The following is a 19917-nucleotide window of genomic DNA, read 5'->3' on the forward strand; positions in this document are numbered from 1 at the left end:
CAAGTAGATGGTGCACTGCATCCAGTGACACAGATACGGGGTAGGCCGCATCCCCGACCTAGATTACCTTAAATCCAGGTTGCGTAAATGTGCTGCAGGGGGTGTCCAATCAGCCCAAGGAGCATTCCCATTAATGGATAGTCTAAGAAAGACATACCAGGCTAAAGTAATCAAGTCAAAGGTGTATGTTTCATGCAATGAAACGTATGTTTGGATTACGATAGTTCATTTGTCTTAAGCAATTGTTCTCTATCAGAGATTTTCATATTTATAGCAATGCGCTGGAGGTTTGTAAGGCATAGTTTGTACATTTGGTTGGGAAAACAAGGTGATGTGGATTAGCTGCACAACGGATTTTGCTCTAGTGCCATCAAGAGTCCATCTCTTACTAGCACTGCAACTGGCACAGAGGCAGATACAGAGACGCTCAAGTATACACAAGTCTTCGTATAGGTAGTGGTTTATTTTAGACTTTCTTAGCTTGTAGATAAAGGTTTTACAATTTAATACTATGAGATGGCAGTATTGTAGGAATGGTAAAAAAATAAATAAAAACAAGTTGGATAGGATTGTTCAAGCTGGGTCCAGCCTTAAATTTATTTTTTGGAATCGAAACTTTTTACTGTAGCTTTTACAGATTGACTGCATGTCATTTGTAACTGGGTATAACAGAAATCTGTCTAATAATCACACCATAAATGCAACATGGCATTAAAGCGTAAAATAGGTACATTTTACATTGGAAAAGCACAATCAATGTATTCATGGTAAAGGCACCAAAAAACAGTAGGTTCTAGCAGTTTTAAACAAACTGAAAATGAAGAAGGGGAAGGCCTAGCATCATATATAATTTGTCCATTGCCAATGTACTCATTCAAAAACAGTATAAATGCTTAACAATGTACAACAATGGTATATTCAGTGTAAGCTATTGAATATGTATAGTAGCAACAAGGGGGCTTTTGGCAATATCTGGTGTTTTACACCAGACTTGTTACAACCAGACTTCATGCAAATTGCAAAAAGTAAAATACTTACTGATAATTTTGTCTAATCAATGGTGGCACAAATACGATATTTCTGTACATACGTAATGTCCATTACACCTTTAAAATGGATATAGGATAAGCTAATTATCATAGTTATACAGTTGTGTCATTGGCAGTCAACTAACAACTTATCAGGAAGAAAGGTGTTTGCAACAATGCAGTTGTGAGTGAAGCGTAGCATCTGGGGCTCAATAATTTAAGTATTCCACATCAAGACTACATGGACGACCAGTAGATAGCACATTCCAATAGTAGTAGAGACTATCATCATCGGGAAACCCAACCTAGCATCAAAACATAAAAGAGAAACACATTGATAAGCATTCCAAATATTCATATAACATCAACAGTGATAAAATAACACAAACCAAGTGGTCTCTGATTCATCTGATGGGAGATAACCAATGAGTTAGCCTTATAAAATCCTTATACAATATATTTGTAAACTGTAATTAAGAGACACCAAATCACAAAAAAATAATTTGCAATAATCATATTTATAAACCTATACAATAAGTGTCATTCTCCAAAATAGAATTTTTATATTCAATACATACATCTAGGTCATCAATAAGTAGGTGGCAGAGGACGTTTTGACTACAGTGATTTAGTGCAGCACTGAACAATGGGTTCATTTCATATTCATACCTGGGAACGTCTGGGCTCTGGCTACCCAGAGCCTTCCCTTGCAGGACGCAGCCTGGACTGCCCGCCGACGTCGGGGGCAGGTCCTGCTGATGTCAGCAGGAAACACCCCCATTAAAATGGAAAATGGGCAGGGAGCAGGGCGTGTCAAGACCCCGCTCCTGCGACCCGAAGGATTCGGGTCTTTACCCGGAGAACCGGTGCTTCACCTGGGTCGAACCCAGAGAGTTCCCAGGTATGTTCATATTATTCTAACCCGTTTCCTTGTGATATTTAGGGAAACATTTCTTACAGATCACCATGATGCAGCTCCTGGAAGATTTGCACAAAAAGCAGGTAGGTCTGACAGCTTTAAAAATTTACACAATATATACACACAATTACAAAAGAAAAAGAAGAAAGGTTTTCTTAAGTTTGGCACCATTTTAACCTACATTATAATATGTATGACATTGGTGGGATTCAATACCTACTGCCCACTGTGTTTGCTCCAGTTCCATTGCAATCCACTCCCATCACCATTTCTCTCCAATTACCATGTTCAGAATCCTCTTGTTCCTCCTCTTTCCTCTATTGTTTGTAAAACCATTATCTCTCTCCAGTCACCAGCAACTCCATACTATGTCTGTATTGCACCATTATTACTCTCTTCTCCCCTTCTTTCATCCCAAGCACTTTTCAACTTCACCTCCCTTTCCCCTACCTCCCCTCACCCCCAGAAATCTCTCTGCTCACACAAGTCCTATTCCCACCTCCTCTCACGCTCTCTTCTACTTCTTCTAACTGCTGGGGATATCTCCCCAAACCCTGGGCCTCCTTTGGTGCTCTCTTCCTCATCCTCTCCCAGTCAACATTCCAGAAACCTCAAAAATCTTGTCCACATACCCTGCCGCTCTTCCTAACCCCCATTTACCTTTGCACTCTTCAATGCATGTTCTGTCTGTAACAAACTAACAGCCCTACATGATCACTTTGTCTCTAGTTCCTTATACCTTCTCGTTCCAACAGAAGACATTAGCCAGGTTTCAAACACTGCTTCTCCTGCCGCTCTCCTATGGTGGCCTACACCTCACTCACACTCCCTGACCTGATGACAAGAAGGGTGGAGGGATAGGCTTCCTACTCTCCCCTGCTTGTACTTTTCAACCTATTCCCTCTGCCCCATCACTCTCTTTCTCCTCATATGCAACTATTTCATACCATCTCAATACACGTAGCTGTTATATACCGCCCCTCCCCCTTGGCCTGGCTAACATCTTTCTTAATCACTTCTCCTCATGGTTTACTCTTCGCTGATGTTCCTTCTGTTGTCTTTGGGGGATTTCAACACCCTAGTTGACACCCCATTGAGTCCCATGGCTTCAAAATTTCTATTACCACCTCTTTTGATCCCCAACATTAACTCATGATGATGGTAACACCATGGACCTTATTCTTTGTAGCATGTGCTCTCTCACTAACCTAATTCCCCATTCCCCCTCTCTGACCACCACTTCCTTTCCAGCTCTCTAATCTTGCCTCATACTCTCTCCCTTGCACCCCAACCCCACCTAAGCAGAGACCTCAGCTCTATTAACCTTCAGAACTTCTCAATCTACTCCCTCTCCTTTCTCCACTCTCAAACATGTCATGCCCTAACAACCCTACCTCTGTCTATAACTCCTCTCACATCTGCTCTTGAGCATGTAGCAACAGTTCCAACCCTGGCACACGACTACAACCCGACACCTATGATGATGTTCCCGCGCTGCTGAACGTAGTTGGTGAAAGTCTCATTCCATGTCTGACTTTCAGAACTATAAATTAATGCTACGTTCCTACGACTCTGCTCTAAACCTTGCTAAAGAAACCTACTTCACCCCCTCATCTCCTCCATCTTTCGACCCTAAATGACTCTTTAATACTTTCAATTCCCTGCTTCGACCGATCCCTACTACCCCTTCCACTAACCTGAATGCGTCTGACTTTGCCACATTCTTGAATAATAATATTCAAACTATCAGAGATGACATATCTGCACAGTCACCTCCCTGACCTCACCCTCCCCGACTATGCGCCCCGCTACCCACTGACCTCTTCTCCCCTCACTACATTAACCAATTTCTCTGCTGTCACTGAAGAGGATTTAAATGCTCTTCTTTTTTCTTCTTGTCCAACCCCATGCCCCCTTGACCCTATCCCTTCCCATCTCACCCAGTCTATTTCATCTATCCTTGTCCTTACTCTAACTCATATATTCAACCTCTCCCTCACTACTGGATCTCTCCCTCATCCTTCAAGCATGCTACCATTACTCCTATCTTGAAAAATCCCTCCCTCGACCCAACTGATCTCTCCAATTACTGTCCCATCTCTCTGCTTCCTTTCACCTCCAAGTTTCTTGAAATAACTGTTTATATACAGTGGGGCAAAAAAGTATTTAGTCAGCCACCAATTGTGCAAGATCTCCCACTTACAAAGATGATAGAGGCCTGTAATTTTCACCATAGGTACACTTCAACTATGAGAGACAGAATGAGACAACAAAGTCCATAAAACTATAAACTCGTTTGAGCAGGGCCCTCCTCATCTGTTGCCTCTGCTAGTCAATTTATTAGGTTATGTCCGGTCTACCCACTGTACCGCGCTATGGAATTTGATGGCACTATATAAAACAAACAATAATAAAGATAAGCAGAATCCTTTGCCTACAACATTCAATTTATTATCCATTACAGAAGGGAAATTGTATAAGTATTTGTGAGCATGCATACAAACAAATGTATGTTTGTGTGTGAGCAAGGATGTGTAAGTGCATGTTAGTGAGTATGTGTTGGTGTGAGTGTTGGTGTGACTGTGCAAAGGTGAGCGTGGGTAAAAATGTGTGCCACCACGTAGGTAAGTTACTGGGGAGGCGCAGGGAAAAGATGGCAAATATAATAATGAATAAGAGTAGAGATACGGAGAATGCAAAGAAATAAAGATAATAAAGAGAAAGAGGAGGAGTGAGAGGAAAAGATGAGGAAAAAAAGGGGGAAAAGATAATGGTCTAATGAGTCTTGATTACAGCTGTGATATTCAGATGACGGTCAGATTTGGGAGTCAACAACATGAAAGCATGGATCCATCCTGCCTTGTATCAACGGTTCAGGTCGGTGGTGTAATTGTGTGGGGGACGCTTTCTTGGCACACTTTGGGCCCATTAGTACCAATTGGGCATCGTTTAAATGTGACAGGCTACCTGAGTATTGTTGCTGACCATGTCCATCACTTTATGACCACAGTGTACCCATCTTCTGATGGCTACTTCCAGCAGGATAATGCAAAGCTCACATCATCTCAAACTGGTTTCTTGAACATGACAATGAGTTCACCGTACCTCTGGCCTCCACAGTCACCAAAGTATGCCACGAAGAATGAAGGCAGGTCTGAAGGCAAAAAGGGGGTCTAACAAGGTACTAGCTAGGTGTACCGAATAAAGTGGCGAGTATATACAGTATAATTATATAAATTATATACACACACACACACGCACACAAACACATACACTGGATATAAAAAGTCCACACACCCCTGTTAAAATGCGAGGTTCTTGTGATGTTAAAGAATGAGACAAAGATAAATCATGTCAGATATACAGCTCCTGGTATATGTTACTGTCAAACACCCCTGCATATGTGTTCAGTAACATCTCCTGAGTGCAGAGATACCACCCATACATAGGTTTGTCTGGTTGGTTGGTTAGGGGCTTAAAGGCCACATTTGGAAGTGGTGGATTTTTTTGGGATGAATTTTGACATCTGGTCAGCCTGCGCCCATGTCCTGATACCACCCATGCATGGGTTTGCTGCGTTTATTTGGGGGCGAAAAGGCCACATTTGGAACATGTGTAATGCGGTTTTTCAAATTGGAATTTTGACATCTGGTCATACTGCCCCATGCCCTATTTGGACATCTTTGCCATCACCCCATTCAATTTCATACCTTATGGGTATTGCTAATGCTGGTATTTTAACTCTTTCCATGTTATTTTTAGTAAGATAAAGCACATATTTGGGGATTTGCTCAATATAAAACAATTTTTTTTTTTTTTTTTACATGTTTTGCAACGAACAATTGCTGATCATTTCCTAAGCTCTGTTTTAGCTAACCGCCGCCGCCATTTTCGTTATTCAGTTCAGCTGAAGTCATTTTTTTTACTCCTTCGCCGTCAGGAGTTAAAGGTCCATATGAGCGACTATTGGTCGCTTGTACAGACCTGTAGCTCCTGGAGCAGGTGGTCTCCCCAGGTGGAGTTTCACTGTCAGGAGTTACAGGTCTGTACGAGCAACTCTATTGGTCGCCGGCAGGGAGCTCCTCACAGACAACCAGTTGAGTCGCTCGCGTGGACCTTTAACTCCTGGAACCTCCCCAGGCCGAGTTTCGGTGCCAGGATTTTAAAAGTCTGTACGAGCGACTCTATTGGTCGCCGGCAAGGAGCTCGTCTGACCTCAACCAATTAAGAGCAGCTGCAACTTCTCTAGCATACTTAGATATATTTATATACCTAAAAGGATTTAACAAAGGAGGGGAAATGTTAGAACATCTAAAACTAGAGTAACTGATATTTTACAAGAAAGTTTTACTTCACTTAGAGGGTGGTAGATTAATAGAACAACCTCCTAGCAAAGGGGGTAGAGGTTAATACAATAAGGAAATGTAAACATGCATGGTATATAAACAAATTACCAGGGCCCAATTAATGTTTGAGACAGGAGAAAACATAGCCATGGGTAAGTTCTTATTGTCCATTAAAGTCTAGGTTCCTATTCATTCTGCCTTTCATGTATCTAAGACAGAATTTGCCTTTTGTGTTTATAAATGGAATTTAAATTATTCAATGCAGAAACAGAACACCCTTTAATAAACCACAAATCTATATATATAAAGGCAGGGACATGAAACTCAGTTTTACTTTGGCAGCATACATTAAAAAAAGGAATGAGTACAGCTGAACCGTAAGTAGAGCAATTCAGATAGATGCTCTGCTTACAGAACACCAAGGGAGATGTTATACTGGCAAAGGCAACAGAGTATAACCTGCCTGTTCAATCATTCCATTGCAGCTTGCATTGTTATATACACAGTTGTGCCAGTTCCGATTCAGCATAGTTACAAATTCTTGAGAACCTTGCTCCTGATTTCTTATCAAAAAAGCACACAGCTGAAACCATGCAAATTCTTAGCCTGTGTTGAATAATGATACCATATCCTACTTAAGGGTTAGTGCACAAAACGATCACAGTGCACACCTTAGCAAACACAGCTGAGAGCAAATAATTTACTTCCCAACTTTGCTTGCCACATTCAAAATGAAATTATAAAATGGTCTTAACCTTTTTATTTCATGCAGTAGTGGGAAGTAGTTCCCCACATAATACATGACTGAGAAGGCAGAGGTTTACGGTTGCTGTTGTGCTGCATTCCTATTTCCTCAATTACAATGCATCCCTTACATTTCTACATGTAGTTCAATTTAGAAATGTAATTCTTAATGTATATCATTAAGATGATACTCTTCCTACAGCATGCTTACTTACAGTAATGTTATCTTTGTCCATTAAATTCCAGAGTACATCCACTTGTGGTTTCTCTTGTTTTAGTAATAAAGTTAGTTATAATTAAACACATTTGTACTCCCACTTCCAACGTTGCCCGTTACAAGCAAATGTGTTGGCACAGCACCATATTATCTTGAACTGCAAACTCAAACCAACGTGTTCGCTGCTGCCATTTTAGATTACACAAGTTATGTACTTTTTCCAGTTAATAAATGTTTAGAGAAAATGAAATTAATAGTTAAGCCCTTTAAAGTTGAAATTTGACTTTGTTAAACTTTCTTTTTTTTATTATTTTAAAACCACACTCAAAAACCACAGAACAATTTTTAGGACTATAAAAAGAGAATAATGTTAATTTACTAGTCCTGGTTTAGTAACTACCTAGTATGCGATATGTCTACGATCATTGGCACTTTTTTAGGTAGGCAACAGGAAGTGCACTACACTACTTGTAAACTGTCATTTCAAATGCAGTGAGGTTGTAGTGTTAATAGCACTCACATTTCTTAAAAGCGGATAATGTAGGTTATTTTACAAGGGTCCTCCTGATACTTCATGCAGCAATATCTCCACTAGCTTCTTCTAAATGCATTTGGCAAAAAAAAATCCAGATACCCTTTGGAATTTTGCCTAGGATTTTTATGTCAGGATATATGATGCTTTTTTTTTTCTTCTATATTTTTGGTTTGACGGACAGTTTTACTATTTTACTGAGATTGGTATCTGGAGCTTTTTTTTGCAGGGTAAGTATATAAAGCCTGGCTCTTCATATTATAATGGAGTTGAGATTAAACTCTCCAGCAAAATAGCATGCCCACTCTACATTTCATAGTTACGTAGGCTGAAAAAAAGATATGCGCCCATCAAGTTCCGCCTTTCCCACAATCTGTTACCGTATTGGCTCGGATATAGGCCGCCCCCGTATATAGGCCACACCCTAAAAGTTTGGTGCTTTTTTAAAGAAAAAGTTTTTTTCTTTAAAAAAGCACCAAAAAAAACATGCTGCCACTCTGTCCCCCCCCCCGAGATATGCTGCCACTGTCCTCCCTCCCCGAGATATGCTACCACTGTCCTCCCTCCCCGAGATATGCTGCCACTGTCCTCCCTCCCCGAGATATGCTGCCACAGTGTCCCCCCCCCGAGATATGCTACCACTGTCCTCCCTCCCCGAGATATGCTACCACTGTCCTCCCTCCCCGAGATATGCTACCACTGTCCTCCTCTGCCCCCCTCCCGACTTACCGGAGCAGACTCCCGGGTGTCTTGCGGGGCCAGCGGGGGACATCTACGCAATACGCGTATACAACTTCCGGTGCCGGCACCGGAAGTTGTATTGCGTAGATGTCCCCCGCCGGCCCCGCAAGACACCCGGGAGTTTGCTCCGGTAAGTCCGGGGGGGGTGCAGAGGTAAAACGCATCCGCAAGATGCGCTTAGACAACCTCCCGTGCCGGCACCCCCCCCCGTGGGAAGTGCTGGCAGGGGAGGCTGTCTGAGCATATCGGGGAGTAGGATGCAGGTCCCCTGCACCCTAACCCCGCTGCCTGCCCGGCGCCCGGGACTGCATGTCCCGGGCGTCGGGCGCTAGACCCCGAATCTAGGCCGCACCCCCACTTTAAAGACTTAAAGCGTGGGAAAAAAAGTGCGGCCTATATTCGAACCAATACGGTAATTTCTTTTGATACGAAAGAAGGCAAAGAAAATCCAGTTTGTAGCTCTTTCCAATTTTGCAACAAACTAGGGGGAAAAAACCCTCCTTGACCCCAGAATGACAGTCAGATCTCTCCTTGGATCAAGAAGCCGTTTCCCCATAATTTTTCCCCAAAAATTATAATCCTGAATATTATGTTTCTGCAAGTATTCATCCAGCTGCTGATTAAACGTCTGTACAGACAGAATTCAACATCCTTATTGTCCTTACTGTAAAAAACCCTGTCATTTGCCTTATAGCTGAGGCACGCCCGTTGGGCCTGACTGCCGCACGATGCAGGGGCGTACCTAGAGTATTTGGCACCTGTGGCAGATCTTGCAAGTTTTACTAGTAAATATTAATTCATGTAAATTATTATTTTTGGTCAACCTACCTTAACCCCTAGAAATGCCTTATACCTCCCTATATGCCACTCTGGCTTATAAGGGGTTAAAAAGGCATATCATAGGACAGAGTGGCATATAGGGGGTTAAAAGGCATTTCTGGAGGCAGAGTGGCATAAAGGGGGTTAAAAGGCATATCATGGGGCACTCTGCCTCCAGAAAAGCCTTATGCCCCCCATATAACACCCCCCCACCCGACTTACCAGTGCATCTGACTCCCTGGTGTCTGGTGGGGGCCTGCAGTAGTTCTGCCGGGGCTTCTGTGAGAGCAGCGCTCAAACCAAAACATTCAAAATACAAGGCTGCACTACGTTTGGTACACATTTCCCTTGAAAGAGGGGGAATAGGCTGATTTGTTGTTGTCCCCACTTTGAACCTTAGAATTTCTGGATATAAATGCGTATGGTTTGACGTAGCCATCTGTTCAAAGATGGACAAAGTCACTAAATGCCTGTTTATATTATAGAAAACTAATGACAGGTTTCTTAAGGTTATATATAAGATACTGTCTTGAATGTTTTATGTTCCTACATATGGGGTTAGGTGTATGATGTTTTTCTAAAAATAGCATTCTGTGTTCTAATTTGCTACTATTACAAAGCAATTTCTTTGCTCTCACTAATGGAATGCCATTCAAAAATCAGTTAAAAGGTTGAACGATTCTCATGATTAATATATTACACTCATTTCATATATGGAATAAACTGAATTGTTCGAGAGTGAGCAAAAAAAAAAAAAACCCAGTAGGAGATCACATTAATCCTTCCCACAAGCAGGATTGACAAGACCTACTAAAAGCATTGCTTCGTATGCATTATTGGTCTCTGTTTACAAAAGGAAAAAAATTGAACATCCTACTGTGAACAATTTTGTTAAAAGTATGTTCCACAAAAATCCAAGGACGGAAACAAATCCGTGTTCTAAGGTAACTGAATAGGTTTTAAAAGGAATACATTAAAAACAACCTGGTTTAGGCATAAATCATGCTGATGGCATTCAAATTATAACCTGGAACATTTTTGTGAACTTTGATACAGAAGGAAACCTAAACACGATGGCATATTTTAAGACAAAAGACACCCTAAGAAATCAACTACCATAAAAAAGGGATAAGAAATATCATTTAAGAGATTAATAAGATCCAAAGTACACACACTGCTTTATTTTACACCATTACACAGCCTTGTTGAACAAAACTTATTTTTTTCTCTTTTTGTAAGAAAAGCCCCACCTTTAAAGATAGTGTGATTAGGATATATACTTGCACAGCAAGTATCTGAAAATATATTTTACCTGAAAAATTCCATAAAGGAAAATCCATATCCATGTTGTTCTGCAATCCCAGCACATACAACATTAGCTGATGCCCCAATCAAAGTTCCATTTCCTGTAAAAGAAAAATGTATATATCATTAATAGATAAATTGACAATTTTTGTATAAGTGTCATTGGAGTTTCATTTAAGATTGCCATCCAATCCAAATTTTTATAATCCAAAAATCACAGTTTCTGTGTCCTACTTCTAGGAGTCATATCTTTGTATATCTGGTATGGTTTGTTCTTTGTAGACTTGGTAGTCTTAAACAGAACATGTTTGATTTAAACATCACTTTTGCTATTTACCCTATTTCTCATCAGTGGGACTGAAACATCAAGTTTTGTATGATCATGCGTCATTATAACAGTTTGGAAAAACAGTTTCTACTTTCATTTTTTTTATATATAAAGATTTGGAGGAATGTGCCCAGTACTTAAATGTCTTTTAGATCAATGGGGGCTTACACCGACAGATATCAGTTTATAAATTTCGCACAGCCCCAGCTAGTGATTCTTTTTCTGCTGTTTTTGGATTGTCATCTCTGGGCTAGAGAGTCCTACATTAAACATAGATCCTCAAACATTGGCAACAAAGGAAAAGTTCAGTGATCTCAATCAAAAATGGTTACATTTTACAGATATTAACACATCAAGTGTAAACAGCCTATTTTAGAAAGCTGTAAAATATATATATATATATATATTATACATACATACATACATACATATATACACACACACATATACATACACACACACACACTTCAGAGTATTCCCTTTAAACACAGTATCTTTCTTTCAGACAAAACTTGGCAGCTGCTTATCTGTATGAAATTGAAATGTGCTATACTATTTTAGACAAGAGGCATTATTTTAAGGCAAGACAGGAGGCTCCTATTTTGCATTACTTCCTTTACTGACACCAACAGCAGCAAAGAAAGAGTTAAGAAACAAACGTCAACAACCAATAGAAACACAGCATAAGGCAGGTATATAAGCCCTCAGGAAACCCCCTTCTTCCTCTTTCTTTGCTGCTCACCAACGGCTGTTCAGGTCAGTGTACCTTCAATTGGGAGTTCTCTTCTCCCTGATTTATGGGTTTTCTGGTGTATTTCTTATTTAGTTCCATTTATTTATTTGTATTCCGTTTAGCTGTCGCCCTTGGCGTATGTTTTATTGCCTCTTTGTTTCTTGGCATTTTCTCCCTTCGTGAGGACCGGTTCTATTTCCCGGCCTACGTCTTCCCTCCCCTTCGGGGGGAGGGTGTTCGTTTACTTATCGTCTCCTTACCTTTTAGTTTTGCCGTTTTTCATTCTTACCGGCGGCTGCCAGTCTTGCGGTCTTCCCTCCCGCGTCCGGCGACGGTCCGGCTGCTTCTCTCTTTGTTTTTTAGTCTCCCGTTCGGTCTTCTTGTTTGGGCGACGAGATCCCGCCTCGTGAGATCTCGCCGCCATTTTGTAGGTTCCGTTTCGCGCGCTCGGCGGCCATCTTTGGTTTGGCGCCCGGTTTCGCGTATTGCCAGTCCTCGCTCGTGGTGTCGTCGCCATTTTAGTTTCTTTCCCGGCATTTCTCAGTTCTCTTCTGTGTTCCTGCCGGTGCGCACGCTCGTTTTTTTCTCCTGTTTTCGGTGAGGTCTATGTGATCCCTGCTGTTGGAGTTTTGGATCAGGATTTAATCTCCTGCTATCTGCCTGAGCTTTGTGCTGTAACAGTGCTTATATTTACAGGCTGAGCCCCTGTATTATCGTTTGCTATTATTTACAGGCTGAGCCCCTGTCATTTATTTTATTATTTTACCAGGCTGAGTCCCTGTGATATGATATACCATACTCTACCTGAGTTCCTTGGATTATATATTTTTTAGACCTTATCATACTCTAGGTGTATTTCTTATTTGCTGGGCGGTCATTTTATCAGTGCAATACCATGTCTCAGGATAATCTCCCTTCGCATGAGAATTTTATGGCATGGTTGGAGACTAAATTCTCTAGTTCCATGGACGCATTTATGTCAAAAATGGCGGCCAATTTCCCCCAAGGACCTGCTCCTGTGTCCGCTGACCCGGTGAAGGTTCCCTCGGATTCTGACTCTGATAGGTCAGAGGAGGAACAGGCCAATGTAAAACGCCCTTGGAAGGGCAACAGCGTGTCCGCTGGTAAAGGCAAAGCCCCGGCCAAGCCCCCTAAGTTATCTGAGGCTCCCCATACCTCTGGCCTCCGACTACCTGGGGAGGATAGTACACGGCAGGAGCCGTTATCCATTCTTGATGAATGGCGGGCTAATTCTTCTAATGAATCTAATGCCTCTTTAAATCTGGGTTCGTCCAGAGATCTAGACTCACGCTTCATTCGTGAGTACCTGGTGGATGAGCCCCACCTGACCGACCTCCAGCACACCTCAGGTGTTTCCCAACACACGGCATCCTCGGCCATGGATCTTCCAGTTTTGGATCCTACTGGATCCTCTCTTTTCGATCCCAACTTCATGCGCCACCCCAGGACCACCGAATGGACCCCTCCCGAACATATTGCACTGTATATACACAAATGGTTGCGTAAACCTCTTCCCAAAGAAGCGCGCAACAAACTCAGGGCCGAGTGCCCACGTCCTTCCATCCCGGACAAAGTCGCGCTTACCCCGGAGTTCGACCCCAAAGTGGTCGCATTACTGGCGGCTAATAAGAGAGACCCTAGAAAGGGCCTGGAACAGGGCTTAAAAACAGCCCAGGATAAACTGTTGGACCTGGTCGGTCCGGTTACTCAGATACTGTCATTGGCGGACAAGGCTTTTCTCCAGTCTTCTCCTCTGGATCCTAAGACCATTAGAGACTGGGCGCTTAGAGTGGTGTGTCTCTTGGGCAATGCCAATGTCGCCATCGCGACGGAACGGCGTAAAGCAGCCTTGCTTCGAATGGATCCCCGCCTGGCGGAGCTTGGCGCTACAGACCTCGGAGCAGCCGCGAACGGGTTACTCTTCGGGGACGCATTTGTGAAGGAGTTGAACCGCCACGTGTCCCTCCTGACTTCTTGGAACAAAGCCAAGTTGTCTATGCGGAAAGTGTTCCAAACGGGGCCTCGTTTTTCTGGCAGGGCTGGACGACCGCGGGGCCGGGTCGCCAGCCGTTCCTCCTTCCAAGGCTCCCGCCAGTTTTACCAAGGCCAGTCGTCCTTCCGGAACCCCTTCCAGCAGAGGCCCTTTGTCCAACGAGGAGCTCCTAGAGGCAGAGGCGCTTCCGGATATTCCAGAGGACGCTCCGGGTTCGGTAAGTCAGATTTCTGTTTACCCTTCTTCCCCTCCTCGGGTTGGGGGCCAGATCTCCCTTTTTTCCCCCAATTGGGGGTGGATTTCTTCAGACCCTTGGATCCCTCAGACGGTCCAGGGTTTCCAGATCGATTTTGTGTGTCCCCCCCGTTCAATCCCGTATTCCGCTTCCGTGTCGCAGATCCACGGTCGATCAGGCCTTAGTGGAAAGGGAGCTTCGCGCGTTGCGAGACAAGGGGGCTATCCAAAGGGTGTGGGGTCCCATCGGCTTCCTCAGTTCTATCTTTCTGGTGAGCAAGCGCTCCGGAGAGTTTCGCCCGGTTATCAATCTCCGGGCCCTCAACGCTTTTGTGGTCTATCGCCACTTCAAAATGGAGGGCATCCATCTCCTTCGGGATATCATGACGGAGGGCGACTGGTTCACCAGACTGGACCTTACGGACGCTTACCTGTCCGTTCCTATCCACCCAGACTACCGGCGCTTCCTTCAGTTTCGCTGGGGCAGAAGCGTCTGGCAGTTCAAGGCTCTGCCTTTCGGCCTCAGTTCAGCCCCTTGGTGCTTTACCAAGTTGCTGAAACCGGTGATGGCTCTTTTTCGCTCCAGGGGCATCTGGTGTATCGTCTACCTCGACGACATGCTCCTTTTCTCCAACTGCAGGGAGACTCTTCTCTCCCACACGGACTTCGCGGTCCATACCCTTCACCAGCTAGGCTTCATTGTAAACACACTCAAGTCCGAGCTGTCTCCGTCCCAACGCATTATTTTCTTGGGGTTCGAGATAGATTCCAGGGAGGCCGTTCTTCGACTCCCCAAGTCCAAGATTGTGGCCATTCGGAAGGAGATTCGTTCTCTCCTCCGAAAAGACTCCTGTTCCCTTCGTCTCCTTGCGCGGGTGGTAGGTCTCCTGTCGGCGTCTATCCAGGCGATTTTCCCTGCTCCCCTGCACTACCGGGCCCTGCAGCGCCTCAAGGCGCGTCATCTTCGCAGGCTCCCGTCCTACGATCAGTCGGTTCGGTTGACTCCCGAGGTTCGCCAGGAACTCCTGTGGTGGCTTCGTCACATGGAGGCGTGGAACGGTCGGGCGATTTTCGGCTCTCAGTCGGACTTTGTTCTCGAGTCCGACGCCAGTCTGCTCGGCTGGGGGGCTGCGTCCGATTCGGCGGCTACCGGAGGTCTCTGGTCTCGCGAAGAGCGGGGCCTCCATATCAATTGTCTGGAGTTAATCGCTGGCTCTTTCGCGATCAAAAGCTTGGCCAGGGATCGTTCAAATTGTTGTCTCCTTCTCCGCATGGACAACGTCTCGGCGGTCCGGTACATCAACCGGCTGGGGGGCGTGCGCTCCAAATTCCTTACCGAGGTGACGAAGGAGATTTTCGACTTCTGTCTGGCCCGCAATATCTCATTGCAGGCGGAGTACCTTCCGGGTTCAGAGAATCTCCTGGCGGACTAGTTCTCCAGACACTGGAGGGACGCGAGCGATTGGCGTCTCGACCACCAGGTCTTTCAAACGCTCCAACATTTTCGGGGTCCTTTTCATCTGGACCTTTTCGCATCTCGCACAAACCGCCAGACGGAGGCCTTCTTCAGTTGGCTCCCGGATCCGGAGGCCCTGGCGACGGACGCATTCTCTCAACGCTGGCCGATCTCCGGTGCCTACGCGTTTCCTCCCTTCGCTCTCATTCCTCGAGTCATTCTCCATCTGCGTCGGGCAGGGACATCTGTGGTCCTGGTGACTCCTCTTTGGCACTCGCAGCCGTGGTTTCCAGCTCTGCTGGAAATGTCGGTTCTCGATCCCCTGGCTCTTCCCTCCCATCCATCCCTCCTTGTCGGTCCGGAGGGTCAGTTTCACCCTCTGGTTCTGGAAGGTCGCTTGCTGCTCGTGGCGTGGACGATCTCGGGGGACCCGGTGCAGGCTCGGGTCTATCGGAGGCGGCTCAATCCCTGCTCTGCGACTCTTGGGCTCCAGGTACCCGAAAGTCTTACGGGTCGGCTTGGCGAAGCTGGGCTTCTTGGTGCTTGGGACGGCGTGTGGATCCCCATTCGGCCTCTCTAGATGGTGTCTTGAATTTCTTGGCTGAGTTATTTGGTGCAGGGAAATCGTATCGCACGATCAACGTTTTTCGGTCGGCTATCTCTTTCGGTCACGTTGGTTTCTCCGGCGAGCCGGTAGGTAGGGCTCCCCTGGTTTGCCGTCTTTTGCGGGGGGTTCGTCTTTCCCGGCCTCCGGCTCCTCGCTACGACTCCTTTTGGGATGTAGCGGTGGTTCTGGATTTTCTCCGGCGCTGGCCGGATAACGATTCCCTTTCTCTGCGGCAGTTGTCTGCTAAACTCACCTCCCTCTTGTGCCTCTTGTCGTTTCGCAGGGTGTCCGATGTGCGGGCGTTTGATTCGCATCACGTTTCTTTTTCCCCCCGAGGGTGTTTCGTTCCGAGTGTTTCGGCGGACTAAGTCGTTATCCTCCTCCGTGTCTTACCCTTACCTCGTAGATGATCCTCGGCTTTGTGTGGCCAGGTGCGTTCGCTCTTATCTTTCTCGCACTGCTTCTGTTCGTCCTCCTTCGGTCTCCCAACTCCTTATCTCCTACGTGAAACAGTTTCATGCGGTTTCTTCTCCTACGTTGGCCCGATGGGTTCGCTGGCTCCTCTCCTCGGCTGGGGTCCAGTCCTCTTTCGGGGCCCATTCCGTTAGGGGGGCTGCAGCCTCTGGTGCTCTTCGTGCTAGGGGGTCTTTGCGGGATATTTTGAGGGCGGCAGATTGGTCCCGGGCCTCTACCTTCAGGGCATTTTATTTTCAGCCCGTATCTTCGGCGGCGGTTGCGCTAGTATCTGGCGTTAAAACTGCAAAATAGGAGCCTCCTGTCTTGCCTTAAAATTGGAAATTATTCTAGTCTTGATGCCCGAATAATTGTAATTTTAATAAAGACAGGAGGCGAGTATTTTCCCTCCTCGCCCTATCCCTTTTTAGGTTCTTCTTGGGTGAGTATTTATAGGGTCTGATGTTTTGTCTTTGTGCTTGTGTTTCCCCTGTTTATGGTATATTATTTTTTAACACTTTTCCTTGTACGGGTTCTGCCCCTCTGGATTTTGCTATGGTTTGCTGTCATATGTCTCTTTTTCTTTCAGCGTGAATTCTGCTTCTGGCGGTCTCCGTCCGGATAATCTCTTTGGGACGCGTCTTTTCCTGTTGGAGAGTCCCTGAGTCTGGAGTCCCGTTCTGGTTCCTACTCCGGTTGGGTGCTACGTTGCGGTTGTCTTACGGCTGTTATTGGTTCCTGGTTCGCAGGCAATGAAGAGGAAGAAGGGGGTTTCCTGAGGGCTTATATACCTGCCTTATGCTGTGTTTCTATTGGTTGTTGACGTTTGTTTCTTAACTCTTTCTTTGCTGCTGTTGGTGTCAGTAAAGGAAGTAATGCAAAATACTCGCCTCCTGTCTTTATTAAAATTACAATTATTCGGGCATCAAGACTAGAATAATTTCCAATTATTCTTGATAAGGATGAGGAATAAGTTACAAAGTATCAGTTGTTTCAGGAGCATGAGGGACCAGAAAAATGGAGGAAAGTAGTTTTTCTATGCATCAGGTGAGGGAAGAAATGACTAACCTTTTAACTAAAAATGTGTTCTAGAACGGAATTAATTTTGTGCTAACACTCTAACACCACTTGTAACATGTGTGCTCGATCATCGCAGTATAAACATCTCAATCGCAAGTCACAATACTCTATAGAACAAGATTGCTGGATTAGCAAATAAAATGGACACCAATAGCCAGAGTTCAGATTTCTTGTTCCATTCAAGTCACGCAAACTGAAAAACAAATGTAAACCTCATCTGCCATATTTAATATGGCCACCCAGAATATGACAGGTCCTGAATGTTAGAGCGGTAAGTTGGTGTTTACATTAAAAGCGTAAATGGCAAAGAAAACTTCAGCGCTTGGTGTAAGATGATTAAAGCCTTTATCCAAGCAGATGTTTTATTATGTGTGTACATATATTGTATAAATGGTTTGTAGCCTAATATACTCTTCATGGTATTCAGTGCCGACTTTGAGCTTGAAAAGATTTTCCAAGTAATACATTACAATCTATCTGCAATGTCAAACCAGAAGAATTGTTTTACTTTCCATACACTATACATGAAAATGCAATCAGCTTTATAAACAATGCATGTCGTTACACAAGAAAAACTGAAAATCTTAGGAAAGCAAAATATGCCCATCTGAACTTGATTACAATCATTCCTCTGAATTCATAAATATCTTGACATTTACTTCATTGCATCAAAATTGTTTTGCATTGTTTTAGCAGTGATTAGCAGTATTAAAAGGTTAATCTTGACATCAAACCTACAAAATCATATTTTCTTCTCCCAAAACTATCTTAAAAACAAAAGTTGCACTGAAAGCAAAGACACTCATTAAATAGCTACATGGGATATGTAGTTCAGAATCTGGACTTATGCCTCATTTTAAGAATTTCTTACTTTAGGTATCTCCATAACATCACAGGTTGATCAACTAATTTCCTACATCCATTCCGGATAATAAAAGCTTAATCCGTGTGCACACAGTACAGAACTGATTTTTGGCATAGCCAAAATATATTAAACAAAACGACATAAAAACTAAAGGGATAATATATTTGTTTACATTAGTGTGTCACGTTATTATTACAGTATTCAAAGAGTAATCCCTTCTACTGAGTCATATTTCCTGCGGAATTTTTCTTTTACAGGTTTTGTTGGTAGAATTATGACTCTCTCTCCAAGAATGAGTATGAGAGCTGATGATGGGATGCTATGACAGAAGCCAATGCAAAATTTTACTTAAATAGTACAAATAACCCATTTTGAGTAATTTGGTATAACAAATTTGAATACATGTATTAATTCTATATTAAACACAAATATGCCATTTTGTACCTGTACGCTATGCGATGGAATAAAAAAACACTTGCATCTCTACATGATTTAAATATTCCAGAACACTTAATCTCATGTCCGAAGCAAAATTTACATTGCAGTTATCAGACTAAGACCACTGGTTCTTCTATGTTTAAAATAAAAGAGAAAATGGAGGAGAATGAGGAGAAAATAGGTGGGAATATTTTGTTGTGCTATTGAGTAACTGCAGAATTAACGTTTTTATTTGTACATTTTTTGGTGGCCCATGGTGATCCCAGAGTAATTTTCATGTGACGCCATGTGTAATGATCACACTCCAGATAAACTGTATGCATTACATCATTTTATTTTATATAGTTTTATCCATTAACAATAGCAATGAACTGATATACAATGAACTGATATACACACAAATATTTTATATCTTACCTCCAAAACAAGCTCCAATTGCCAGAGCAAAGATAAGCGGCTTCACTGGAAGATCAACACCAGCATCTTGACTTAAGTTTATTAGTACTGGAATCTAAGATAAAAAAATAAGTTTATTAATATTACTGAAATGAAGGGAAGCAGAAATTAGGATGTTGGACACAGAAAAGCACATGGCACAGGAAGATGGATTTTAGCACATACATTGAAAAAATATCTTATTTTTAGTATAGGAGAGAGAAAATGTTTTTAGGCGGACTGGCAGATATAACTGCACAAAAAAAAAAAAAAAACTAATGTATTTGTATGCAACACTTGATGGTGCCCCATAACATACATTTTAGAATGAAAAAATAAATATTTAATATTTTTCGTTCCAAAAAAACAAATTAATGGAAAAAACTGTGCAAATGATAAATTTCTAGTACAATATATTTTACATTTTTATTGACATATGTATAGTTTTCAAAAATGCTGACATGTCTAATTAGCCCAACTTTTAATAAGTTAAAAAAACAACAATCCTTGTCTAGGTACCACAAAGAATAAATGTATTCAAAGTTATGTTTTGATGAAATGGATAAATATATATAATATATTATACGGTATACTAAGAGTGAAATAAATATACTTTGAGATCC

At 43.3% G+C, this 19917-nt stretch overlaps 1 protein-coding gene across 1 annotated transcript in view; it reads right to left on the bottom strand.

Moving 5' to 3' along the window:
- Positions 1 to 1005: 1005 nt before the first annotated feature.
- OCA2 (OCA2 melanosomal transmembrane protein) overlaps positions 1006 to 19917 on the bottom strand; it is a 101813-nt gene continuing 82901 nt past the window's right edge. The window contains exons 22-24 of the mRNA XM_053455190.1: positions 19277 to 19370; positions 10659 to 10752; positions 1006 to 1333 (exon numbers count right to left, since the gene is read on the bottom strand). Coding sequence (XP_053311165.1) covers positions 1246 to 1333; positions 10659 to 10752; positions 19277 to 19370 — 276 coding nt within the window. The 3' untranslated portion in view covers positions 1006 to 1245. The remainder of the gene's footprint in view (positions 1334 to 10658; positions 10753 to 19276; positions 19371 to 19917) is intronic.

The sequence above is a fragment of the Spea bombifrons genome, chromosome 2 (assembly GCF_027358695.1).
Source record: "Spea bombifrons isolate aSpeBom1 chromosome 2, aSpeBom1.2.pri, whole genome shotgun sequence".
Lineage (NCBI taxonomy): Eukaryota > Metazoa > Chordata > Amphibia > Anura > Pelobatidae > Spea > Spea bombifrons.